At 35.7% G+C, this 27,203-nt stretch overlaps 4 protein-coding genes and 1 long non-coding RNA gene across 5 annotated transcripts; 3 read left to right on the top strand and 2 right to left on the bottom strand.

The window, feature by feature from the left end:
- Positions 1-2,307: 2,307 nt before the first annotated feature.
- On the bottom strand, positions 2,308-5,359 carry LOC136061311 (uncharacterized). The gene is made up of 7 exons (XM_065769750.1): positions 4,572-5,359; positions 4,146-4,179; positions 3,791-4,018; positions 3,214-3,303; positions 2,719-2,784; positions 2,541-2,632; positions 2,308-2,452 (listed from the first exon to the last, which is right to left on the bottom strand). The coding sequence occupies exons 1-7, from the start codon at positions 4,931-4,933 to the stop codon at positions 2,323-2,325; spliced, it is 1,002 nt and encodes a 333-aa protein (XP_065625822.1). The 5' UTR covers positions 4,934-5,359; the 3' UTR covers positions 2,308-2,322.
- LOC136065926 (uncharacterized) lies at positions 5,093-7,874 on the top strand. Its single transcript, XM_065769749.1, has 7 exons — positions 5,093-5,197; positions 5,423-5,650; positions 6,138-6,227; positions 6,657-6,722; positions 6,809-6,900; positions 6,990-7,037; positions 7,563-7,874. The coding sequence occupies exons 1-7, from the start codon at positions 5,093-5,095 to the stop codon at positions 7,678-7,680; spliced, it is 747 nt and encodes a 248-aa protein (XP_065625821.1). The 3' UTR covers positions 7,681-7,874.
- A 12,501-nt stretch (positions 7,875-20,375) lies between these two features.
- LOC112040774 (probable CCR4-associated factor 1 homolog 11) lies at positions 20,376-21,314 on the top strand. The gene has a single exon (XM_024073673.1). It carries the CDS (start codon positions 20,376-20,378, stop codon positions 21,312-21,314), a length of 939 nt encoding a protein of 312 aa, XP_023929441.1.
- A 2,852-nt stretch (positions 21,315-24,166) lies between these two features.
- Positions 24,167-25,012, top strand: LOC111998118 (probable CCR4-associated factor 1 homolog 11). Its single transcript, XM_024030220.2, has one exon. The coding sequence runs from the start codon at positions 24,167-24,169 to the stop codon at positions 25,010-25,012; it is 846 nt and encodes a 281-aa protein (XP_023885988.2).
- A 688-nt stretch (positions 25,013-25,700) lies between these two features.
- LOC136065927 (uncharacterized) lies at positions 25,701-26,652 on the bottom strand. The gene is made up of 2 exons (XR_010627508.1): positions 26,469-26,652; positions 25,701-26,121 (listed from the first exon to the last, which is right to left on the bottom strand). It is a non-coding gene; the product is annotated as an uncharacterized LOC136065927 (long non-coding RNA).
- Positions 26,653-27,203: the final 551 nt, after the last annotated feature.

The following is a 27,203-nucleotide window of genomic DNA, read 5'->3' as shown; positions in this document are numbered from 1 at the left end:
AAGAACTTGAATACAAAAATTTAATTAGTCAATTTGCATCTCAAAAGGCAAGAAAAATAGATTTTAAATGAAATATATTATAATATAAAAATATTAAATAAATATTAATTTAATTAATATATAAGTATAAAATGTCTCATTTTAGTTCTCGCCTTAAGCTTCAAAATGTCTAAGGCTAGCCCTAGTTAGGCATTTTTTATATCCAACTCACACATAGACAAGCAATTTTTGTGCCTGTCTTTTCAATGTCGTATAAGCAACTATCAATCTTTAAACTCAATTAGTTTAGCATGCTCTTTTTATTTCTTTATATTCTAATATGAATGTGTCATAATAAATTAAATTTTGACATTATTTTAATTATATAATACCGGCCATAACAGGTTACATGATTTGTTATGAAATAGTTTATGCATGAAAATATGTCATTGAACTTATTGTTATAATTCTAGGCTATGTAAAGGCTTATTCATCATTTAATTTAGTTTTTTTTTTATCCCCTAATTATGAATTTCTTCCTTGCTTCTAAATAAAAGTCTCATTTTCTTGCGTATTCCTTACTTCCACTGCTTTAAAACGTGGAAGCTAATTGCGGCATGTTTTGCTAACTCTTTGTTTTAGCTTTAGACCTCTCTTTCTCTCTCTCTCTCCTTGCTTATAAACTCAAACTTCAGGAGCTAAAATGTGGTTCCTCTCCATTATTCACTTATTTAACTTGCAGTCTTCAGGAGCTAACTTGGGGGTTTTCCTTGCACATAAACATATGCATAGCCACTAAATAGGAAAGGTACATCTCTTCCTTCGTTTCTTTCTTGGGAAAATATAAATGAATGCCTATGTATATATGTGATATTTCTTTATTTTTTGTCTTACACTTTGATGATGTCTAAGTAATAAAACTGATAAAGTACGGTTTGTTCCAAAAGCTTAAGTTTTATATAGAGAAAGGGTTTGTCAAATTCAGTATTCCTTACTTTGATATCATGGTAAAATTATTAATTATCCTTGAATCTTAAACTATTAAAAAAAATAATGAATTAAAAATCGTGAACCCACATGATGACTCATGAACCCACATGATGACTCATGAATGATGAAATCATGAACCCACATGAACCTTACTATTTTATTTCTACCACTCATAAGTGACCACGTAGCAAAGTTGTGGAAAAATTTGTAGTACTAAACTTACTCTTAAAAATCTAACAAAAATGGAGGTTTTTAATTTGCATTCACTTTGGACTAGTTTGGACCAGAAAACTTACTTGGGCATCTTGGCATATTTCCACTTAAATGCCACGAATAGAGAATAAAGGAGCAACTAATATATAAGTCTTCTAAAAACTATTCGGGTGGGGTTTCTTCTTAGAGAAAGAAATCATTGGATTTTAGAACATCATATTCTTTGAACTTTTTTTTTAATAATATTTTTTGAACTAATATAAGGGTCTGGTTAATGTGTGTCCTTAGGGCACACATTGAGTCATCCATTTTTGGAAATATTTTCTCAAAAATTGAAAAAATTGTCAATACTTTTTCAATTCCTGAGAAATTTTTTTTCAAAAATAAAAAATAATGTGTACCCTTAAAACACACATTAACAAAATCCCTAATATTATCCTATTATCAAAAGGCAAGGAATTATTTGTGGGGAAAATGGAAGCCTGAGAAACATGTGCCTATTGATTTATATCTTTTCTCCCCACTTTTTAATGATCAGAACCTAAAAAACTAAAAAAGTTTGCATTGAAGGATGCTATAATAAAGGGGTATATTTATTTTTCTATTAATGATAGGCTCGTGTAGACAAATCAGCTAGCAAAAAACCTGACATAAATTAATTCCTTGACAGGCAAATAATGCCGGTTAACACAACCCTAAAAATATAAGCTATACATTTTGCTTAAAAAAAAAAGGGTTAGCCAATTTGCTCAAGTATGTATAAACAATAATATATTGACAAAATAATTTTCCTGCTTAGATAAAATTATCCAAGTACTAGTTAATTGTGGAGTTTGGACAAGTGCGCGGATTGAAATAGGAAGGAAACATGTACTGTGGTAGAGAAGAAAATTTTCTGATTGAGAAATTTGGATTTGTAATTCGCAAATTGCAAATAATGAATGCATCATGTAATAGACGAAAAAAGCATTATAAGTTTATAACTATAGATTAGGGCTACTAAAAGAATTTGGATCACAATGCTGAAGAGCCACCTGTTTGACCTAACATTTACAACTTCTAACAGATTGGTTTGAGACATGGAAAATTGTAAAGATTGTATGGATGCAAAAAGCAACAATTATGTGTGTACAAAATGTTTTATACAAACTTTCTGGTTAATGGAAACATAAAGCAGAATTTCTTTCTGAACAATAGAAGGTGAATGATTAAGACTACATACCATAGTGGGGCATACGGAGATGACAAGTCAAGAAATGGATATGGCCACCTGTTTAAAAAAAAAAAAAAAGATTACCTAAAATATATTCAAACTATGATGGTTTTTTAATGATAAAGACTTCAGATAATGGTCTTACCAAAGTTTGACACAAGCATGTAGCATCCACTGAAAAATCACATAAACGACTGTCCATAGGCAGAAATATCCAATTCGAAACCAAGAAAACCTCTGAAAAAAAAAATCATAATAAGATGAATGTTTATGAAAAGAGCTGACCAAAGAGAAAAAAATTTGAGATAATTACAACAACTTACCAAGCAATTCAAAGCCGTCTCACCAAGCAGGAAAACAGCATTGATTGAGTGCATATTTATAACCAGCTGCAGTAATGGGGGGAAAAAATCGTTTAATCAACATTTACACTGCATATTTTTTTGGTGAGAAGAAAAAGAGATAAATTTCGTTTCTGTAACTTAAAATGGATATTGGTCTTGTATGGAAAGAATAATAATCTGCCAGAGTTCTAAACAATTTAGCTTGCAAAGTGCAAGATCAGGTCAAGTAGTTTTTAGTTTTACTTAAATGTTTGATCTTTTGGCTTTTTGCAATAGCAAGCTTGTATTAGATTCTAGACTTTATCCAAGGAAAGTAAGTCATTCATATGTAATAAAAAAGAAAAAGAAAAAAGAAACATTCCACATATGTCCTGCTTCTAGTCAGCTTTTCAAAATAACTTGAGAAAGGGTATTATTTGGATACAATCAAATAAAATTTTGCAAAGAATAATATTGAGGCTCTATGATACTTACAAAATTTAGGTTGTAATCTTTGATCAGAAGAAATGGAACAATTATAAACCAAAAGACACAATCTGTGAGAAAAACAGCACCTGCATTCATCTGTTAACAAGAAAAAGAAAATGTCAAAACAAGTGCATGGAAGAAAACAAAGCTATTAAATTTGCTATTTTTTTAACATAAAAATCAAGAAAAATAGAGTGCAATATTTAGAAGCATTCAGCTCCTATCTGCTTGGTGCCGTCCTGATTCATTCAACAACCTATTCAATTTGCAACATAATCTAGGTGGGAGCATAGTACAATTTCAATTGAGAAGTAAAATTAGTTAGTTGATGAAAAAGCCCTGCTTGTCATTACTCATTCTGTAATTGAACTGGTGGTGAAAAGGTCGAGGATTACGTTGTTAATATAATTATATTCATGCACAATAATAAAATTTTGCCTAAGTCTAAAATTTAAAAGGAGTTACCAAGTGCTAGCATATAATGAGAGGCAGAGAAACAGATTATAGGAAAAAGTTGCATGTCCATGCAATGCATAAGCACTATATATTTCCTACTTCAGCAACTCATTCTTGAACAAATTACCTGAAAAATTATTTGAAAGGCATAACCCCAGAAGCCTGCAGGTTCACGTACATGACTTTGTGTATTGGGGCCTGAGATTTTGGATGGGTTTGACACTTTGGAATCTTGGCTATCTGAAGTAGATACACAAGAACCTTGCTCTGTATCCACCTCTACATTATCAACTCTGTCACCTCCAGCTTTCTTATGATATTGGTAACAACCACGTATGGAGAGCAATGATCCAAGCTACACATTGAAATTGAGATCAGAAGCAAAAAAAAAAAAAAAAAAAAAATAATAATGCAGATAAGAAAGAGAGACAGAGAGAGATGATTCATTATTAGAGAAGGTTCACTGAAGATGCAACACATACCCCAAAATAAATGGTGATTGATGTAAAAGTCCACCTGCCCACCAAAACAAAAAACGAATAGATAAATTATATGGTCTCTACATCAAATGATTAACCAAAAATGGCATCACACAAAGTTAATTCTTGACCAACTTCACACTTAAAAGTTAATATTTTTTAAATTCTAACTCTAGGTAAATGAAAAAGTTTCTAAAATATTTGCAAATACTTATTTTGGAAAATCTTTCAATTATACTCTTAGTCTTCTATTTTTTTCATATCATACAAGATAAATGTTGGGTGTACAGAAAGTTGTGACATAAGTTGAAAACAGGAAATTTTTTTTTGAAGGCAAGAAATTATATACAAACAAAATCCTGCAATTATCTTATTATGCAAGTTTTTCCATACTATAAATAATCTCAAGAAGAAATTAAAATTGCTTACTGAGTGTAATAGTAAAATATGCTGCCTCCATCTGTTAAAGCAGTGGCAATGAGCAGTGCTAAAAGCACCAAGAAAGCAAGAACTCTGAAACTCAACAACCACGCTGGGTGGATTCCTTTCAAACATGGCCTCCAAGTTTCATCATCATACAAACCTCCTTCACTTTCTTGCTGGGTTTCTGGGCTATGGCGTTTGCGGAAACCTTCATGTTTCCATATTAGAGTGAATGCGAAAGTGATCGTAATTGAAACCCATATGGCACAAAGCAAGACCCTCCAATTCATCCAGTAACTTGAGGTTGTTGTATCACCAGTCATGATTGGATGCCAAGAATCATTTGAGGACCCTGTTAAAAAACTCATGGCTTTACTTTTCCTTCTCTAATTGTTCACTCACTATGATATGAAATGAAGGGGGACTCTTTGAGAAAACAATACTATTGACAAAATGAAGTAAATCAACATGAACCTACAAGAGTCCCAATGAAACAATAATCAGATTGCTAGGGAAACTGTTGGAAAATGAAATCCAGAAACACAGAAGGCAGCAGAGTATTTCTAGAGATTGCAGCTTCAGGAAAATATATCCCTATTGCACTATCTGAGTGCAAAAATTCTAAGAATAAAGTAAAAGAATAAATGGTTTGAGGAAAGTAAAGTGCAATGCTCAAACCAACCTTCACACTTTCATGAATACCCAATTCCAGAAAAGCTAAATAGATTGTGTAATCACAAAAACCCAATAATGCAATGAAGACAAATTTCAAAGATGTTAATGCAAAGTCCCCATTGATCATNATTATTGTTTTTTTTTTTTTTTTTTTTGCTTCTGATCTCAATTTCAATGTGTAGCTTGGATCATTGCTCTCCATACGTGGTTGTTACCAATATCATAAGAAAGCTGGAGGTGACAGAGTTGATAATGTAGAGGTGGATACAGAGCAAGGTTCTTGTGTATCTACTTCAGATAGCCAAGATTCCAAAGTGTCAAACCCATCCAAAATCTCAGGCCCCAATACACAAAGTCATGTACGTGAACCTGCAGGCTTCTGGGGTTATGCCTTTCAAATAATTTTTCAGGTAATTTGTTCAAGAATGAGTTGCTGAAGTAGGAAATATATGGTGCTTATGCAATGCATGGACATGCAACTTTTTCCTATAATCTGTTTCTCTGCCTCTCATTATATGCTAGCACTTGGTAACTCCTTTTAAATTTTAGACTTAGGCAAAATTTTATTATTGTGCATGAATATAATTATATTAACAACGTAATCCTCGACCTTTTCACCACCAGTTCAATTACAGAATGAGTAATGACAAGCAGGGCTTTTTCATCAACTAACTAATTTTACTTCTCAATTGAAATTGTACTATGCTCCCACCTAGATTATGTTGCAAATTGAATAGGTTGTTGAATGAATCAGGACGGCACCAAGCAGATAGGAGCTGAATGCTTCTAAATATTGCACTCTATTTTTCTTGATTTTTATGTTAAAAAAATAGCAAATTTAATAGCTTTGTTTTCTTCCATGCACTTGTTTTGACATTTTCTTTTTCTTGTTAACAGATGAATGCAGGTGCTGTTTTTCTCACAGATTGTGTCTTTTGGTTTATAATTGTTCCATTTCTTCTGATCAAAGATTACAACCTAAATTTTGTAAGTATCATAGAGCCTCAATATTATTCTTTGCAAAATTTTATTTGATTGTATCCAAATAATACCCTTTCTCAAGTTATTTTGAAAAGCTGACTAGAAGCAGGACATATGTGGAATGTTTCTTTTTTCTTTTTCTTTTTTATTACATATGAATGACTTACTTTCCTTGGATAAAGTCTAGAATCTAATACAAGCTTGCTATTGCAAAAAGCCAAAAGATCAAACATTTAAGTAAAACTAAAAACTACTTGACCTGATCTTGCACTTTGCAAGCTAAATTGTTTAGAACTCTGGCAGATTATTATTCTTTCCATACAAGACCAATATCCATTTTAAGTTACAGAAACGAAATTTATCTCTTTTTCTTCTCACCAAAAAAATATGCAGTGTAAATGTTGATTAAACGATTTTTTCCCCCCATTACTGCAGCTGGTTATAAATATGCACTCAATCAATGCTGTTTTCCTGCTTGGTGAGACGGCTTTGAATTGCTTGGTAAGTTGTTGTAATTATCTCAAATTTTTTTCTCTTTGGTCAGCTCTTTTCATAAACATTCATCTTATTATACTTTTTTTTTTCAGAGGTTTTCTTGGTTTCGAATTGGATATTTCTGCCTATGGACAGTCGTTTATGTGATTTTTCAGTGGATGCTACATGCTTGTGTCAAACTTTGGTAAGACCATTATCTGAAGTCTTTATCATTAAAAAACCATCATAGTTTGAATATATTTTAGGTAATCTTTTTTTTTTTTTTTTAAACAGGTGGCCATATCCATTTCTTGACTTGTCATCTCCGTATGCCCCACTATGGTATGTAGTCTTAATCATTCACCTTCTATTGTTCAGAAAGAAATTCTGCTTTATGTTTCCATTAACCAGAAAGTTTGTATAAAACATTTTGTACACACATAATTGTTGCTTTTTGCATCCATACAATCTTTACAATTTTCCATGTCTCAAACCAATCTGTTAGAAGTTGTAAATGTTAGGTCAAACAGGTGGCTCTTCAGCATTGTGATCCAAATTCTTTTAGTAGCCCTAATCTATAGTTATAAACTTATAATGCTTTTTTCGTCTATTACATGATGCATTCATTATTTGCAATTTGCGAATTACAAATCCAAATTTCTCAATCAGAAAATTTTCTTCTCTACCACAGTACATGTTTCCTTCCTATTTCAATCCGCGCACTTGTCCAAACTCCACAATTAACTAGTACTTGGATAATTTTATCTAAGCAGGAAAATTATTTTGTCAATATATTATTGTTTATACATACTTGAGCAAATTGGCTAACCTTTTTTTTTTTTTTTTTTTTTTTATAATAATTTGAAGGTACTTATCGGTGGCACTAATGCATATCCCATGCTATGGCATCTTTGTTCTGATCATGAAGCTGAAACACTTGGTACTATCAACGAAGTTCCCCCAGTCCTATCAGTGCTTGAGATAACTTGCTCGGAAAGACAACCTGAAGCAAAAACAGATTTAAATTACCCATAGAATTTTTAAATTTATTTAATGAAGAAGAACAAAAAAGAGAAAAATGCCAAAGATAACACTTGAGAATTTATTCATTCATGTATGAAACAAATTCATAACAAAATTCTTCAATACAGTTATAGTAAGTTTTGAAAGATACACAAATGGTCAAAAGAGGCAGTAGTCTATATATATTGAAACCAATGTGTTCTCCTCTACCTCCCTTTTATTCACTTGTAACATGGATTCTTTGTTGCCAGGCACTACCAGCAAGTCTGAAAGTAAACACAATCTATCTGCATCTCAAAAGAATTCGAACCACTAAAAATCATATTGAAATTTGTTGTGGTAGTGATACTTCTGGGCCTCATGGTGTAAAAAAAGAAGAAATGGTCACTTAAGCCTCAAAATTGAATGGTTGGTGTCACTGTTCACAAAATGGGTGCATGTTGTAATATGCTTTATGTGCTTTTTTGGCATGCTCATAAATACTCCATTGCTTCACAATTGAGGTTTCAGATTCCCCACTACATCAACGTTTCCCTCACATTGCCACATTTCAGATTCTCCACCTTGTGAGTGTTTAATGTTACCTTTGAAACAGTGACATCTTGATAACCATTTTGGCTGCTCCCTCAAAATGTACATGGAGCCAACAAAAAGTACAAATGACCACCAAAATGAATACACAAAGAACAAAATTATGATTAGTTAATGCTATGTCAATAGGCCTACCTAGTTTTGTCACTAATATGGGAAGTTAACCTTATCACGCCCCTTATCAAACTAGTTTTAAGAATGAGCAAATACATCTAATGTTTCAAATGCATGTAGCATCACACTCATAACATGTGAGCCTCACTCACTTACGAGACCCAACTCATAATATGATGTTACATACATGTAAAACATTAGATACTACTTCTTTTGCAAGAGCATGTATGGATATGGCCCACCAATAAGGACGGAATTAGGATTTTATCTTTCGGAATTCAAATCTAAACACTTGTTAGTTTGCGTATAATAGTTCTGTTACTAGGCCCAAGGAATGAGTCCATGTTACTAGGCCCAAGGAATGAGTCCATTTGAATTCGTAGATGGTTACAACTTCAACTTACAAGTATAGAAAGCCGGTAGATATTCTCCTCATCCTCATGTCCCTACATGTTCGAATGCCTAAGAGTTCATGACTTGTATAATCAAATCAGCAACGACATGGTTTGGACATCATGTATTTATTTTATAATTTGATTACTAGTTTGAACACATATATGTGGATGTGATTAAACAATATGGACCATATGGTAAACACCAAAACATGCATATCGTTTTAGTAAGAAATACTGTGCAAGAAGCAAAATCGTAAGCATATTGTTTGATGGCTTAAATACTTAGAACTTAAGCTTTGACCAATTCTTAAAATGAAAAATATAAATGTAATGATGGGGGATTACCTAAAATAGCTTAATTCCATGACCCTATAAAACCTGGTTAAATTGTCTTGTTTAGTAAAGGATTTCAAAATCTATTTTATTTTATTTTTTATAATTTGATAGTTACAACAATAAGAGAGTGGGTTCAAAATCATAATTGTGGGAGTAAAAGTCCAAACACGTATATTGGGCCTTAGGCCCTATTTGAAGATTTGAGTATGTCCGAGGAGAAGTAAAGGATTGAGAAAGGCCCCAGAATGGAGAAACATGTAAGGAAAGGAGGAAGGAGTATAGTCCGAGGAGTCTATCCTCCTTGGACTTGAAGAATATCGGTCAAGCAAATATCTGGGCAGTTTGGGTGAACTTCCAGGAAATTCTAACGATAAAGATGAACTTCATGCACGTATAAAGATGATAAGAATAAAGAAATATCTAAAGAAAAAGCTGCTACCACTGCAATTAATGCACTGCAGCAACTTTTCTGGCCGCATTTATGTGGAGAAGGTCCTTGAACAGTGCAATCTCAACTGCCACCACTCATGGAGAATTAAAGAAGATACATGATGTGACATATACTTAAGTAAATGCTTAGATGAAAAATAAGTGTACAATGAAAATGGTTTGAAAGAAAACTATATAAATGTAAGAGACCTCTCATGAAAGGGGGATCGAAAGAAAAGAGAAAAAGAAGAAGAATGAAAATTTACTGTAGTTCTAAGAAGGTTATTTGCCTTTCAAACAATAATATATCTCCTCGGACATCAGTTTCTTCACGTTTCAAGTGTGTTTTAGTATGGGTTCACTTTTTAAAATTTTGATTAACTGTTGTTTAGTTCATAACCAGCTCAGTTCTTTTACCTACTCTCTACAAATTCATTGTATTGGGTTTATTGGGCTCACATCCCATATCTTTTGGGCTAGGAATGACAACGGGTCGGGTTCGGGCCGGGTTTTTTTCATACCCGGACCCGCCCCGCGGGCCCAAACCCGTGGCCCGGATTCGGCCCGTTTAGTAAACGGGTTATTTTCTCGGGGCCCAAACCCGCCCCGTCGGGCCCCACGGGCCCCGCTCACTTTAGGGCCCAATCTTACATCCGAAGGGCCTAAACCGTGGCTCAATTTTTTTTTTTTCCTATGACCTCCAGTATGGGAATGTCCTTCACTGATGTAGTTGTTAGCTACCATGGTCATATGCTGGAGTCTGTTCAATATTTCTTGTTCAGACAAACCATCTATGTTCCATTCATAGAGTTTACCTGAAGTTACTGAGAACTGGTTACTAAGATTCCTTTCCTCATATTGGAGGTCAGGGGGTGTGGGTCTGGGATACCAATTTCTGGTTAGGCTAGTAGGGGTTACCTTTGGATGGGTAAGCCTTTAACCTCTAAATTTCTAAACTGGCTTTCTAGGTGTTCTATCTCCTTGTCATTGTATGAGGAAGAGGTGCTAGAACTGCTAGAGGCTGTATGGACGTCTAAAACAACTAATCTGTTGGTTTGAAGACGGGGATCAACACTGGTTGAAGTACTAACTGGTGGAGGAGTGACTGGTTCTTTCTTCACTAGTTCTTCAAGCTTTTGGTTGACTATTTCTAAGGCTGTTTTGTCCTTAGATCTAAGGCTGGGTTGCTTAGTTGTAGGAAGCTTGACGAAAGGTTTTTCCAAAGTTTTGACAGGTTTGCTAGGGTTTCCTGGCTGGGGAACAACCTTGCTGTCTACCTTGTCTTCTATCCTATCAAGTTGTTTTCTATAACACCTAAACACTGGTTGGTGTAGTTGTTTTGCTCTATGACCTTCTTCACTACCGTTTCTTCTGGAGTGGTGGGGTTTTGAAGGGAGAGGCAACTAGATCTGTTCCACGGTGATATATATATATATATATATCAAAGAGACTATTACTTGGATTGATTTTTTATTTATTATATATTTATCTTTGTTCCCTTGAATTTTTTTTTTTAGTTTTTATTTTTTCTTTGCCACAATTAATACATAAAGAAACAGTAGACTGATGGAGAAAAAAATTGTTTTACTTTATTCATAGATTATTGTAAGGTCAAGATTTGTAGCCCAAGCCCAAAATAGGGATGGCAATAAAAGCTCGACTCGCAGGTACCCGATCCAGCCCGACCCTAATGGGTCGGATTTTACCCGGCTCAATAAATAATAGGGTCAAGTATGGGTCTTTTAAAAAAAACACAAAGCGGGTCCGGGTTTTTGTCATACCCGACCCGGACCTGACCCGTTTAAGTATAAAATTACCAAAAACCCTTATATATATATATATAACCTAAAAAAACCCTACTTCCTCCCATATCCACACTCAGCCGTCCCACTCCCCAGCCATTTCCCTCACTTTCCTTTCCTTCTCTCACTCATGCACTCACCCTCTTCTCCCTCTCTCACTCACAGATTCAACCTCAAGCTCTGACCTTTGTCATCGCCGGCCTCAAGCACTGTCACCGTCAATCTCAAGCTGTGTCACTATCGGTCTCAAGATTGTCACAGGTTTGTTTCTCTCTTTCTTTGTCTTCTCTGAGCTCTGATCTATCTTCTCCAAGTGTAGCTTAGCCAAGATCTGCCACCTCCGCCAAGATCTGCCACTGCCAAGATCTCTACTTTTTCTTTTTTTTTTAGGTTCGTTACTTGGTGCTTGAAAGGGGCATTATTGAGTATATTCATTTGTGGAATTTGTTTTGTAGATTTTTGAACTTGATGTAATGGTCCTGAATTTGGATTTGGGGGATTTATTTTGTATATATTTGAACTTGTGGCAAATCTTGTTGTAAGGAAGGAATTTTTTTATTTTATTTTATATATGTATTTGGGTTATGTATATAGGATTTATGTATGGGTTTGTGATTTTAAGTATTATTTCTTGTGATTTCTGTATTTGGGTTTGTGATTTTGAAAGAGAAAGTGAGAAATCTAAAAGTAAATTATTGTAGATTTATGTGAAATTTGAAATCTAAAATTATTGTAGAAATCTAAAATAATTATTGTAAATTAAATTAGTATAGAAATCTGAGATTTATTAAATTAATTACGGGAATTTTTTTCAAAAAAAAAAAAAAATTGAGCCACGGTTTAGGCCCTTAGGATGTAAGATTGGGCCCTAAAGTGAGCGGGGCCCGTGGGGCCTGACAGGATGGGTTTGGGCCCCGGGAAAAAAAACCCGTTTACTAAACGGGCCGGGTCCGGGCCACGGGTTTGGGCCCGCAGGGCGGGTTTGGGTATGAAAAAACCCAGCCCGAATCTGACCCGTTGCCATTCCTAGTCGATTGATCTAGAACCAATCGAGCGAGGCAGATTTAAACCAAAATTTTTAACGCAATTTCAATCGGTTGAAAAACAACCTCGATCAATCAAAAATTTGGAAAAGTGAAATTTTTGAAAAACAAANAACAAAGGCAAAGCCAAGTACGAAGTAGGAAACTTCTGTACACAGTATGGCTTACCTTCCATCCTTCCCAAGAGAAAGTCCAAATACAGAGGCAAGGAAACCTCTGAACATTCTCATAGGAAGAGAACCAAAGCCAAGTATTATAGAAAGCAGAAGTATAGCAAAGATGATTTCTATAAGAAAGGTAAATCCAAATCCACAGGAAAGTTCATACCCAAAGCATCAGGAAAATGCTTCAACTGTGGAAAGAAAGGTCATTTCAGAAAAGAGTGTAAAGCTAAGGCCAAATCCCTTATCAATACCCTCGTTAGTGACCAAGCAGGAAAAGATGAAATCCTTAAGCTCCTAGAACTCAACCACTCAGATAGTGAGATTTCTAGCAGTGAGATTCGTCAGATCTACCAGTCATCCTCTGAATCCTCTAGAGTTTCTTCTAGCACCTCTAGTGGCCCAGATGAACCCATACCATGCATGGATAGTTGTTGCAGGAACAAAACTATCAATGTCCTCTCTAAGCAAGAAGAACTCCTCTTAGATCTCATAGAACAGATCGAAGACCCAGTCATTAAAGCTCAAAAGCTTACGGAATTTAAGAAAACCTTAGTTAAGGAAACCAGTAAACCTGAAACCAAGCTTCAAGAACCCAAAGTTGATTTGGAACAGATCTACAAAAGATTTACCAAATCCAAGAAGGAAATTACAGTCAACGACCTTCAAAAGGAAGTCAACGACACTAAGTCTGAGGTTAGAACCCTTAAACAGGAACTAACCATCCTTAGAGTTGATCACAATTTCCTTGACCAAAGATTGAAAAATCTGGAAATTACTTCTCATCAAGGTAATGAGGAAGGAACCTCATACCAGAACCATTCTGATGAAGAAGTTGATGAAACAGTTAACCCAACTGCAGATATGGTTCAATCTCAAGACCCTGTCCCACCTAATGACAAGTTCTTAGTAACCATCAGCAGGATTAACTTCCAGAAATGGCACTCCAAAGTCAGGATTGTCATAAGCAAAGATTTTGAATTCGAGACCATCGCCTTGATGGATTCAGGTGCTGATCTCAATTGCATCCAAGAAGGAATCATTCCCACCAAGTACTTCAGAAAGACCAGAGAAAGGTTAACTTCTGCAAGTGGTGGTAAAATGCAGATTGAATTCAAAATACCCAAAGCCCATGTGTGTCAGGACAACACATGTTTCAAAACCACATTTGTCTTAGTAAAAAACATGACAGACAGAGTCATATTAGGAAACCCCTTTATGTGTCTATTATATCCTTTCACCACAGATAGTGAAGGTATCACTACCCACCCTTTTGGCCAACCAGTTAAGTTTAAGTTTCTTAGAAGCCCTGAACCTAGAGATATTAGTACTCTCCAGCCAGTCGCTGTCTCTAAGACCCTTAACCTTATACAAGCCAAAACTCACCATCTCAACTACCTCCAGGATGATTTGAAATACAAGAAAATTGAGGAACAATTAGCTTGTAAATCCATCCAAGAAGAAATCAGAAAGTTTGAAGAAAAACTAAAACAGGAGGTCTGTTCTGATCTACCAACAGCCTTTTGGCACAGGAAGAGACACGAGGTTGCTCTCCCCTATGTCAAAGATTTCCATGAAAAGGATATCCCAACCAAAGCTCGACCTATCCAAATGAATCAAGAACTCATGGATACCTGTCGAGCAGAGATTGAAGATCTCCTCAGAAAAGGAATCATCAGAAACTCTAGGTCTCCTTAGTCCTGTTCAGCCTTCTATGTCCAGAAAAATGCTGAGATCGAGCGAGGTGTCCCTAGACTAGTCATCAACTACAAGCCCCTTAACAAAGTCTTAGAATGGATAAGGTACCCAATCCCAAACAAGAGAGACTTAGTTAACAGGCTTAGTAAAGCAGTGGTATTCAGTAAGTTTGATATGAAGAGTGGTTTTTGGCAGATACAAATCAGAGAGTCTGACCGCTATAAAACAGCCTTCACCACACCCTTTGGCCATTACGAATGGAATGTAATGCCCTTTGGTCTCAAAAATGCACCTTCTGAATTCCAAAATATCATGAATGAAATATTCAATCCATTCTCCAGCCATATCATTGTTTACATTGATGACGTACTCATTTTCTCAGAATCCCTAGACCAACATAAAAAGCACCTAAGAGCATTCTTTCATACAATCAAGCTCAATGGTCTTGTTGTTTCAGCCCCAAAAATTAAACTTTTCCAAACTAAAGTTCGATTCTTAGGTTTTGATATCCACCAAGGTGTCATCAAACCCATAGATAGAGCCATTCAGTTTGCAGACAAATTTCCTAATGAAATCCTAGAAAAAACACAGCTTCAAAGATTTCTAGGATCCCTTAATTACATAGCAGACTTCTATCAAAACCTCAGGCAACAATGTAAGCCTCTTTTTGAAAGACTTCGTGCTAATCCTCCTCCTTGGATCCCACATCACACTGCTGTTATCCAAGCTACAAAAAAATATGTCAAATCTCTCCCTTGTCTAGGAATTCCTTCCGAAAATTCCTTCAAAATTGTTCAAACCGATGCCTCTAACATTGGTTATGGCGGAATCCTCCTCCAGCGTGCTAGTCCCACTTCTCCTGAACAGATTGTCTGCTTTCATTCAGGAATTTGGACTCCCACCCAAATTAATTATAGTACTATTAAAAAAGAAATTTTATCTATAGTACTATGCATTTCAAAATTTCAAAGTGATCTTTTGAACCAAAAGTTTTTACTACGAATTGATTGTAAATCTGCAAAACATGTTTTAGAAAAGGATGTTCAAAACATTGCATCAAAACAAATTTTTGCTTGATGGCAGGCCATCTTATCAGTTTTTGATTTTGACATTGAATTCATACAAGGAACTCAAAACAGTATCCCTGACTTCCTAACCTGTGAATTTTTGCAGAACCCAATCCAAGATGTCCGGGAAAAAGCCCGTACAACCCCAGCCCCCAAAACTTCCTAAACAGCAAACTACCTCGAGTACCAGTCAGGCAAAGAACCCTCCTGGTCATCAGTTAGTTCCGCTCCCCGCCTCTTCTATAGCCAACAGATATGTTGTCTCCTCCATCCCACGACCCAACTACCAAAGACCATCCAAAGGCCATCCCAGTTATTGCTCGGCTCTAGCCTCTCCCCCTCCTAGGCAAATTACCCCTTACACTGTGGAAGACCCTTTTGGACCAATTGTACCCCAAAAGCCTTCTTACAAGCTCAAACAATCCTCCCTTGTTACATCAAAAAACCATTTGTCCAGCACATCTCTTATATTGAGCCTCATCTGGTCCATATAACAAATCCCTTAGTCCTGGCCATGGAAATCTTACCCAATGGTTGGCACTTTTTCCCAAAAAGTCCCGGCAAAAACATCCGATTCTACAAGAGCATACTCATTCAAGAAGATTCTGCTCGAATAGAAAACATCATGAACAAAAAAGACCCTTCACAGGTTCTCTATCACAAGTTCATCATCAAAGGTTTTGTTAGTTGTTCTGAATGGGGACAGCATCCCTCCCTTCTCAAAAATCTCACAAATACCAAAGGATTCACAGAGCTCCAGTACAGCTATTATGACTACATGTATGCCTTTGAGAAAATCCTCTTCTACCAGAATCAGGACTTTGATCATTCCTGGTTTATAATGTTTGATAAAGGTTTCTCTAGCCAGATACCTTCATGGTTCCTAAAGTGGTGGGAAATGTTTGGTTCAATTCCTCAAATCTTCCCAGAACCCTTACAGGATGCCCTCAGGTACTTCAGCTCCAGACACCAACCCTCAGCACATGGTTCACAGTTTCCAGCAATCTTGCATATGACAGTTATGTACAGAATCCACTGGATAAGCATGTGGAATTATGCACTCCATGACAATCTGCTTGATAGGGAATTCTCTGTAAAGTGGTGGGATAGCTTTAGATTCAATGATGTCATTCGCAAGATGAACAAAGACTTTCCTCTCCCATTACAGAAAACCATTCCTTATAATACAAGATCTCAGTCAAGCCTAGACTCCGTTCAGATTACCGAAAAATCTAGCAAAAAATTAAAGGATCTTGCCCAGCAGATTCAGATCCAGGCAGAAAAGCTAGAGTCAGAAGAAAAGACTTCTCCTGCCTCTTCAGCAGCTTCGGTCAACAAGTATCCATTTAACCCATTCCAGGATTCCCAGGATCCCTATGATGGCTACAATTTGGATGAAGATTAGACTCTTCAAATAGCACCAGTCACTATTTGGAACAGTTCCCAGACCCGGTTACTAAGCAAGATTCTGCACAGCTACAGTACCCGGACAAAATACTGTTCATCAAACAGTAACGATGAACAGTAATCCTGAAAAGCAAGGGGACAAAACACTATTCATGTACAGTGACCGTTACTGTTCACTCTACAGTACCCCGACAAAAATCACGGATTTACTATTTACTTTCGGCTGAAATGATTTTTCACCCGAGTTAAAGCAGTTTACCCTCCGGATTTCAAGCAGTCTTCAGCAGTTCCAGATGCTCCCTTCCTCTATATAAGGCAGCCTCCTCTCCAGTCTGAAGCAGGTCAAAAAATTGGAAGAATCCAAATTTTAGGTCCAGAAGTCTTTTAGCTCACTCCCAGCAAAACACTTCAAATATCCTCCCCTCTCATTACAACCCAAAATATTGTAATCAGATGGCAATCTTTTCTTGTAACACAGTTTACCTTGGTAACCTGTATCTTTTATATTTCCGCACACAGATGGCTCTTTGCACCCATCTCTTGTAACTTTCCCCCTGATCCTCTGCGGTTTCCCTTAGAGGATGCACCTTCATGCATTACAAAAGGAGGAGTTCCTACTGCAGGATTCCTTTCGTCTTGAGGATAGCCCGATGCCGGTGCTTTCCCCTTGTTCTTCTTCTCTGCTGAAGAAGTCAACTTACGCCACATTGTGGTGGAATAAGATTTTTGCTTATCTACCTGCAGGGTTTTGCAAAGACAAGTTACATCAAAAGCTTTATTTTTTAAGCTGATGAAAAAACTGTGTAATTTTAATGGGCAAAATCTTTGATGCAGAATATGAGATGTTCCTTGGAGGGGATCAAGAGAGACATCAAGAGAGACATCAACTGGGAAGGAAAATTCTGGTCTTGAGTCTGTGTGTCAAGATGGAATAGGTTGAGGGTCTTGGAAACCGAAACATTTTGGAGAATGGAAATCTCACTCTGTTCAGGACTTCTGAGAAACTCAAACTTGATAGGTTGGCTAAAAGGATGGGTAGTGATACCTTCACTATTCATGGTGAAAGGATACAACAGACACATAAAAGGATTTCCTAATATCACTCTATCTGTCATGTTTTTCACTAGGACGAATGTGGTTTTGAAACATGTGTTATCCTGACACACATGGGCTTTGGGTATTTTGAATTCAATCTGCATTTTACCACCACTTGCAGAAGTTAACCTTTCTCTGGTCTTTCTGAAGTACTTGGTGGGAATGATTCCTTCTTGGATGCAATTGAGATCAGCACCTGAATCCATCAAGGCGATGGTCTCGAATTCAAAATCTTTGCTTATGACAATCCTGACTTTGGAGTGCCATTTCTGGAAGTTAATCCTGCTGATGGTTACTAAGAACTTGTCATTAGGTGGGACAGGGTCTTGAGATTGAACCATATCTGTAGTTGGGTTAACTGTTTCATCAACTTCTTCATCAGAATGGTTCTGGTATGAGGTTCCTTCCTCATTACCGTGATGAGAAGTAATTTCCAAAATTTTCAATCTTTGGTCAAGGAAATTGTGATCAACTCTAAGGATGGTTAGTTCCTGTTTAAGGGTTCTAACCTCAGACTTAGTGTCGTTGACTTCCTTTTGAAGGTCGTTGACTGTAATTTCCTTCTTGGATTTGGTAAATCTTTTGTAGATCTAGATATATATATATATATATATATATTTTCTCTAAAAAATAAAAACTTAATAATTAGTTAATCACTTGAAACTCTAAGGACAAAGATTAGTTTTGGATTCGTCAGGATTATGACATATGTCCATTTTTATTTTCGTGTCATGATCTTGATAGGTCTAGTGCACAGGAACATTAGAGCAAAGCCAAGTCCAAATGTCCAATAATAACTTTAATAGAGTATCAACAATAAAATTAATAGAGTTTCATCTTTTTTTTTTTTTTGAGAAAGAAGACTACTATTTTATTGAAAACAAATTAGCTGGGCTCAGCAAGAAGTACATCATAAAAGTGTGATGGAGTATCCTCCACCCACACCGACAAACCTCTAACATGTCTAGCATGTTTAGCTAGGTTGTGGACTACTCTATTACCACTTCTACGGATATGTGAGAAGGCAATACATTTACTGGTAACTAGGGTGGATTTTGCAGACTAATAGAGTTTCATCTAGGAAAAAGTATTTTGTATTAAATGATATTTATCAAAATTCAATAAATGAGAAACATATATATATATTTTCTCTAAAAAATAAAAACTTAATAATTAGTTAATCACTTGAAACTCTAAGGACAAAGATTAGTTTTGGATTCGTCAGGATTATGACATATGTCCATTTTTATTTTCGTGTCATGATCTTGATAGGTCTAGTGCACAGGAACATTAGAGCAAAGCCAAGTCCAAATGTCCAATAATAACTTTAATAGAGTATCAACAATAAAATTAATAGAGTTTCATCTCTTTTTTTTTTTTTGAGAAAGAAGACTACTATTTTATTGAAAACAAATTAGCTGGGCTCAGCAAGAAGTACATCATAAAGGTGTGATGGAGTATCCTCCACCCACACCGACAAACCTCTAACATGTCTAGCATGTTTAGCTAGGTTGTGGACTACTCAATTACCACTTCTACGGATATGTGAGAAGGCAATACATTTACTGGTAACTAGGGTGGATTTTGCAGACTAATAGAGTTTCATCTAGGAAAAAGTATTTTGTATTAAATGATATTTATCAAAATTCAATAAATGAGAAACATGTATGCAAAAATAATTACCCACTAACATATGTCTTTCAATTGTTAGTAAGTTAATTATTTTTTGTTGACATATCTTACACTTACTGGATTTTAATATCGCTAACATGGTATCATTTGATACCAAATACCTCATTTTCATCTAGAGTAAATTAGTTGAAACTTTTAATCATGAAATTTTAGTTGAAAAAGAATTTTTAAATTTTTTGAAAATTAAGTAATAGAGTTTTATGTACAGTAAACTATATATCTTGGAAATAGAGTGTAATTTATTCGTAAAAATTACACTATACCCCTAAACTATACCCATTTTACACTTGGCTCCTTAAATTATGTGAATGTATACTTTAGCCCTAAACTATAATCCCTTTTACACTTACCCTCCTACTCCTAAATTATGAGAATGTACATCATCCTCTTAAACGATACCTTGTTTACACTTACCCCCTTAACTATAAAAAAAACATATTTACTTTTCTAAATTATTACCCATGAAATAAGGTACTAAGTGTTACACTAGCAATACCGTAAATAGTCTAGGTGTGGTAAATATGCACGGTAAAGTAAAATTTTTCCAATTTATTCCCCTTAAATAAATAAAAGGAGTTTAATTTATAAGTTAATCCTATCTTCTTCTCTTTTTCTTTTTTTCTTTTTTTCTTTTTTTTTGATAAAAATAAGTTAATCCTATCTTAATCTTAATATTAATTGGCCGCCTTTACAAAATCCACTTCCGATTAGGAAACTCATCCCGATATGTATATAAATACGGTACCACAGTCCATAAATTTTTTCATCCTTTTGCGTTTTGTTCTCCCGTTCTGTTTTTTGCTACGCCGCCTACGGTATATTTGATCATGGTTGTTTCTGCTCGTGATGCTCCTCCCCCTCCTCCGACTCCGGCGGCTGTTGTTGTACGTGAAGTATGGCAACACAACCTGGAGGAAGAGTTCGACCTCATCAAGATTGCTCTAATGACTCACACAATCGTATCCATGGACACTGAATTCCCTGGAGTTATCTACAAACCTGTTAACGTGGAAAAGCGCGACCTCGGAAGACTGCCACCCTTTTGGAACTACCAACTCATGCGACGCAACGTTAACGCCACCAATATTATCCAACTGGGTCTCGGACTTTGCGACCACAGAGGATGTTTGCCGAATCTCGGTACGGATTCTCAGTACGTGTGGCAGTTCAACTTTAAGGATTTTGATGTCCACAATGATCTCCAAAACCCTGAATCCATTGAGTTACTTGAGCGACAAGGAATTGATTTTGAGAAGAATTTGGAAGAGGGTATTGACTCTGCTGACTTTGCTGCACTGATGGTTGAGTCTGGGTTGGTTATGAATGGCTCTGATTTCACTTGGGTTACTTTCCATGGTGGATATGACTTTGCCCACCTGATCAAGATCGTGACTGGCCAAGAACTCCCTTGCAATCTCGTGGAGTTTATGGATTTGGTGCAACTCAACTTTGGGCGCAGTGTTTTTGATGTGAAGCATATGATTAGGTTTTGTGATGGGCTCTATGGGGGTTTAGAGAGAGTGGCTAACACACTTGGGGTGCACCGTGTGGCTGGGAGGAGTCACCAGGCTGGGTCTGATACCTTGTTGACTCTACAAACTTTCATGAAGTTCATGGAGGTGTATTTCAAAGAGAAGAAGGATGGTGCAATTAGACATAATGGGCATTTATTGAGAAAGGTTTCGTTTGTTCTTCATGGCTTGGAGTGGATTGACTTTGATCCATCCAATGAAGGATTGAAGCTAAATCCGCTTGGTGATGAGTAGGCAAGCAATTACGTTGTATTTGGATTCCCAAAAAAAAAAAAAAAATTATATTTCATCACATCTGTTATTGACGCTGTTTTATTTGGATAATAAGGTTAGCTTTTATTTATTTTTGGTTTATATCAACTGGTCTCTTATCCTTGAATAGGAGATTTAAGATTTGATTCTTGCCTATATAAAAAAATCAATTCATTATAAATGGACATCATAAATTGAAACTCTCTTAAAAAATAAAATAAAAGTTTCTATCACAAATAACTAGTTAAAACATTAATGCATCAAGAAAATAAGACATGCACCAAGAACCCTCCTTACAATCTGTGACCAATGTAAATTCCTTTATTTATTTATTTATTTATTTATTTTAGGTTTTTCTCTTTATATCGTAATTGATACATTGGAAAAGTTTTACAAAAGGAAAGAAAGAAATAAAATAAACCATGGTCTTTTGTAAAGAAATAAATAAAATAAACCATGGTCTTTTGCAAATATATCTAATGTTTCAAATACATGTAGCATCACACTCATAACATGTGAATCTCACTCACCCATAGACCCAACTCATAATATGATGTTACATATATCTAAAACATTAGATACTATTTTTTTTGTGAGAACAGATATGGATATGGCCCACCAATAAGGACAGAATTAGGATTTCATCTTTCAGAATTCAAATCTAAAGACTTGTTAGTTTGCGTATAATAGTTCTGTTACTAGGCCCAAGGAATGAGTCCATTTGAATTCGTGGATGGTTACAACTTCAACTTACAAGTATAGAAAGCCTGTAGATATTCTCCTCATCCTCATGTCCCTACATGTTCGAATGCCTAAGAGTTCATGACTTGTATAATCAAATCAGCAACGACATGGTTTGGACATCATGTATTTATTTTATAATCTGATTACTAGTTTGAACACATATATATGTGGATGCGATTAAACAATATGGACCATATGGTAAACACTAAAATATGCATATCGTTTTAGTAAGAAATACCATGGTTTTAAAAACCGAACCGAACATCAAACCTTTTTTTTTTCCAATTTTCGATTTAACCCCAGTTTTTGACCGGTTTTTGGCCGATTTTCCGGTTGTTGACCGGTTATGGGACTTTTAACCGGACCGGATTGGCATCCGGTTCCCAGTTGAACCGGTCAGACCGGTCGGTCCGGTCTGGTTTTTAAAACAGTGAGAAATACTGTGCAAGAGGCAAAATCGTAAGCATGTTGTTTGATGGCTTAAATACTTAGAACTTAAGCTTTGACCAATTTTTAAAATGAAAAATATAAACGTAATAATGGGGGATTACAGCTATACCTAAAATAGCTTAATTCCATGACCCTATAAAACCTCGTTAAATTGTCTTGTTCAGTAAAGGATTTCAAAATCTATTTTATTTTATTTTTTATAATTTGATAGTTACAACAATAAGAGAGCAAGTTCAAAATCATAATCCATAAATAAAGTAAAACAATTTTTTTTCTCCATCAGTCTACTGTTTCTTTATGTATTAATTGTGGTAGAGAAAAAACAAAAACTTTATAAAAAAAAAATTCAGGGGAACAAAGATAAATATATAATAAAAAATTAATTTTAGAAAATATCTTACTCATACAATTATATCTTTTTAAAAATTTTTGTTTTTAAATTTATTAATTCCACACTAGAAGGCTTTGTCCGCTTTGGGGAGCCAAGCCCTCACGGTTTTGTATTACGAAAGGGTGGGATTGTCCCACATCGCTTAAGTAACCCTCCCACTAACACTTTATATGCCCTTGGAGCTTGTGTTAGTGGGAGGGTTACTTAAGCGATGTGGGACAATCCCACCCTTTCGTAATACAAAACCGTAAGGGCTTGGCTCCCCAAAGCGGACAAAGCCTTCTAGTGTGGAATTAAAGTGTCAAGCCTTCCACTACAAGGTCCGCCCTTGGTGAGGTGAAAATCCTAAGTTCCCACATAACATTTTAAAAAGGAATAATTATTCCTCATTTTGAAGAATAGCTAGAGTTTCATCTAGGAAAAAGTATTTTGTATTAAATGATACTTATCAAAATTCAATAAACGAGAGACACGTATGCAAAAATAACTACCCACTAACACATGTCTTTCAATTGTTAGTGGGTTTAATTATTTTTTGTTAACATATCTCACACTTATTGGATTTTGATATCACTAACATGGTATCATTTGATACCAAATACCTCCTCTTCATCTAGAGTAAATTACTTGAAACTTTTAATCATAAAATTTTAGTTGAAAAAGAATTTTTAAATTTCTTGAAAATTAAGTAATAGAGTTTAATGTATAGTAAACTATCTTAGAAATAGAGTTTAATTTTTGGAAAAATTACACTATGCCTCTAAACTATACCCGTTCTACACTTGGCCCCTTAAACTATAAGAATGTATACTTTAACCCTTAACTATAATCCATTTTACACTTACTCTCCTACTCCTAAATTATGAGAATGTCCACTTCATCCTCTTAAACGATACCTTCTTTACACTTATCCCTAAACTATGAAAATGCATATTTACTTCCTTAAATTATTACCCATAGAATAAGGTACAAAGTGTTACAGTACTGCCCTAATAGTTTAGGTGTGGTAACTATGCATGGTAAAGTAAAAATTTTCTAATGTATTCCACTTAAATAAATAAAAGGAGTTTATTTATAAGTTAATCCTATCTTAATATTAATTGGCCGCCTTTACAAATACCAATTCCGATTAGGAAACTCATCCCCATATGTATATAAATACGGTACCACAGTCCATAAATTTTTTCATCCTTTTGCGTTTTGTTCTCTCGTTCTGTTCTTTGCTACACCGCCTACGGTATATTTGATCATGGTTGTTTCTGCTCGTGATGCTCCTCCTCCTCCTCTATCTCCGGCGGCAGTGGTTGTACGTGAAGTATGGCAGCACAACCTGGAGGAAGATTTCGACCTCATCAAGATTGCTCTAATGACTCACACGATCGTATCCATGGACACTGAATTTCCTGGAGTTATCTACAAACCTGTTAACGTGGAAAAGCGCGACCTCGGAAGACTGCCACCCTTTTGGAACTATCAACTCATGCGACACAACGTTAACGCCACCAATATTATCCAACTAGGTCTCGGTCTTTGCGACCACAGAGGATGTTTGCCGAATCTCGGTACGGATTCTCAGTACGTGTGGCAGTTCAGCTTTAAGGATTTTGATGTCCACAATGATCTCCAAAACCCTGAATCCATTGAGTTACTTGAGCGACAGGGAATTGATTTTGAGAAGAATTTGGAAGAGGGTATTGACTCTGCTGACTTTGCTGCACTTATGGTTGAGTCTGGGTTGGTTATGAATGGCTCTGATTTCACTTGGGTTACTTTCCATGGTGGATATGACTTTGCCCACCTGATCAAGATCGTGACTGGCCAAGAACTCCCTTGCAATCTCGTGGAGTTTATGGATTTGGTGCAACTCAACTTTGGGCGCAGTGTTTTTGATGTGAAGCATATGATTAGGTTTTGTGATGGGCTCTATGGGGGTTTAGAGAGAGTGGCTAACACACTTGGGGTGCACCGTGTGGCTGGGAGGAGTCACCAGGCTGGGTCTGATACCTTGTTGACTCTACAAACTTTCATGAAGTTCATGGATGTGTATTTCAAAGAGAAGAAGGATGTGCAACTAGACATAATGGGCATTTGTTGAGAAAGGTTTCGTTTGTTCTTCATGGCTTGGAGTGGATTGACTTTGATCCATCCAATGAAGGATTGAAGCTAAATCCGCTTGGTGATGAGTAGGCAAGCAATTACTTGTATTTGGATTCCCAAAAAAAAAATTATATTCATTACATCTGTTATCGACCTTTTTATTTGAGTAATAAGGTTAGCATTTATTTATTTTTTGGTTTATATCAATGGTCTCTTATCCTCGAAAAAGAGATTTAAGATTCGATTCTTGCCTAATAAAAAATTAATTCATTATAAGAAACATCATAATTGAAACTCTTTAATAAAAAAATAAAATAAAAGTTCTATCACAAATAACTAGTTAAAACATATGCATCAAGAAAACAAGACATGCACCAAGAACCCTCCTTACAATCTGTGACCAATGTAAATTCCTTTATATTTATTTTTATTTTTTTAGTTTTTCTCTTTATATCGTAATTGATACATTGGAAAAGTTTTACAAAAAGAATGAAATAAATAAAATAAACCATGGTCTTCTCGTTCTTGGATTCATGCTCAACCCAAACTTTCAAATCTTGAGTAGCACGTTGATCTACAATGGGCCATTCAAGCCCACTTGAAGAAAGGGGAAAAAATGTTGGGAGAGGGACAACCACCTTATAGATATTGCATGTTACACCTTATAGAAAGGAAAGGAAAAAAAATCACATTGGCTACAAGCCTACAACAATATAATGGCTTGGCCGATTCTCATTATTGAATACTATAGGTACAAGTACAACAAATGAAATTCAATACTTTCAGATCAAGAACAAACAAAAATGAGACAAATGCATGTATAGTATCATAGAGAAGTGCTTGGCAAGGAACCCATTAATATAACATTGTCCCCGTCTTTCGGCTGTGTCTTTTCTGGCTTTGCCCTTGTAAACAGTCCAGAGAGCAGTCCTACAGACAGCCCAGAACCAGATCTCCTCCCAAAGTTCTATTAACCTCACCACCAGCCCCATTATTTACGCTCTCTTCTGGCCTAAGCTGTGCCCCACAAGGGCAGTTCATGATCTTTCTGAAGCAAGCTTTATGGAATAAGGCTTCGCAAGATCTACACTTTTCAACCTCACCTTCCTGTTAATTATTTTGCAGGTCAGGTTGACGTATGTTATTTAATATTCAACAAAATGACTCCCAAGTTTTATCATGCAAAATAGAATTGGTAAAACTCATGCACACAAACAAATACAAACATACTTAAATACATAGAGACACCAATGGTGACCAGTGACCACTAACTATATTAACTGGTGCAACATAACCCATAGCATGAGTTGGTATATAACAGAGTTACCAAGGATTATAAGAAAAATGATATAGTAAATACTTCCTTGTCAGCACATAACTAATCAAACCATATGGAGAAAGCATAATTAATTTATGGCATGGAACCATGGCCATAGTACAGAACATAAGCCCACCTGAAAAGGGAAAATGAGAGCAGAAGGGTCATTACAAGCTTGTCGAGCATTGCAGGGGACTCCCACATCACAGCATATGAGGCATTGCTCTGTAATATGCTCCAGTATTTTCCTAGATACGGTTTCCACCATCACAGGTAGTGCTGCCAAAGTGTTGATATACATTAGAAATGTACAGTGTATTTAGAAAGAAAAAATGTTGGGTCAGACATTTGCAGGTAGATTATAAGATGCATGATATTTACTATAATAACAGGAAGATGTAAACTCACATATTCACTCTGCGAACAACTCTATATTCAACATAAATGCATAAAACTAAAATAAAGAGATGGAGTCTTGGCATAAATCCTAAGAAAGCTTTTCCTTTCTATATTTTCCATGTACTAGGTTTGCGGCCTTTAATGCCTTTTCTTTTAATGGAATTTGTTACTTGTCAAAACAAAAGATTAAATCCTAAAATGGCAATGACCTCTGGGCCCAATGGCACCATCATCACCCATAAATATGGGGTGATGGGTGAGAACAAGAATTCTTATCCAATTGGATGCATTTAATTACCACAGAAAACAAAAGATTGAATCCCAACTGCATAGTCAAAAAATACTAGCAGAGGCTTGAACGTAATATTAATATTGTCTGAAATGAGAAGATCGTCATCATATAAAACATTTCAGACCTTGAATTCAAGAAATGTAGCAGCTTTGATCCACAGTAGAAGATTCAAATGAAAAG

This window comes from Quercus suber, unplaced genomic scaffold (genome assembly GCF_002906115.3).
Source record: "Quercus suber isolate HL8 unplaced genomic scaffold, Cork oak 2.0 scaffold_1337, whole genome shotgun sequence".
In the NCBI taxonomy this organism is placed as follows: Eukaryota; Viridiplantae; Streptophyta; class Magnoliopsida; order Fagales; family Fagaceae; genus Quercus; species Quercus suber.
The sequence above is the reverse complement of the archived record's forward strand: the minus strand, read 5'-3'. Positions and strand labels throughout refer to the sequence as shown.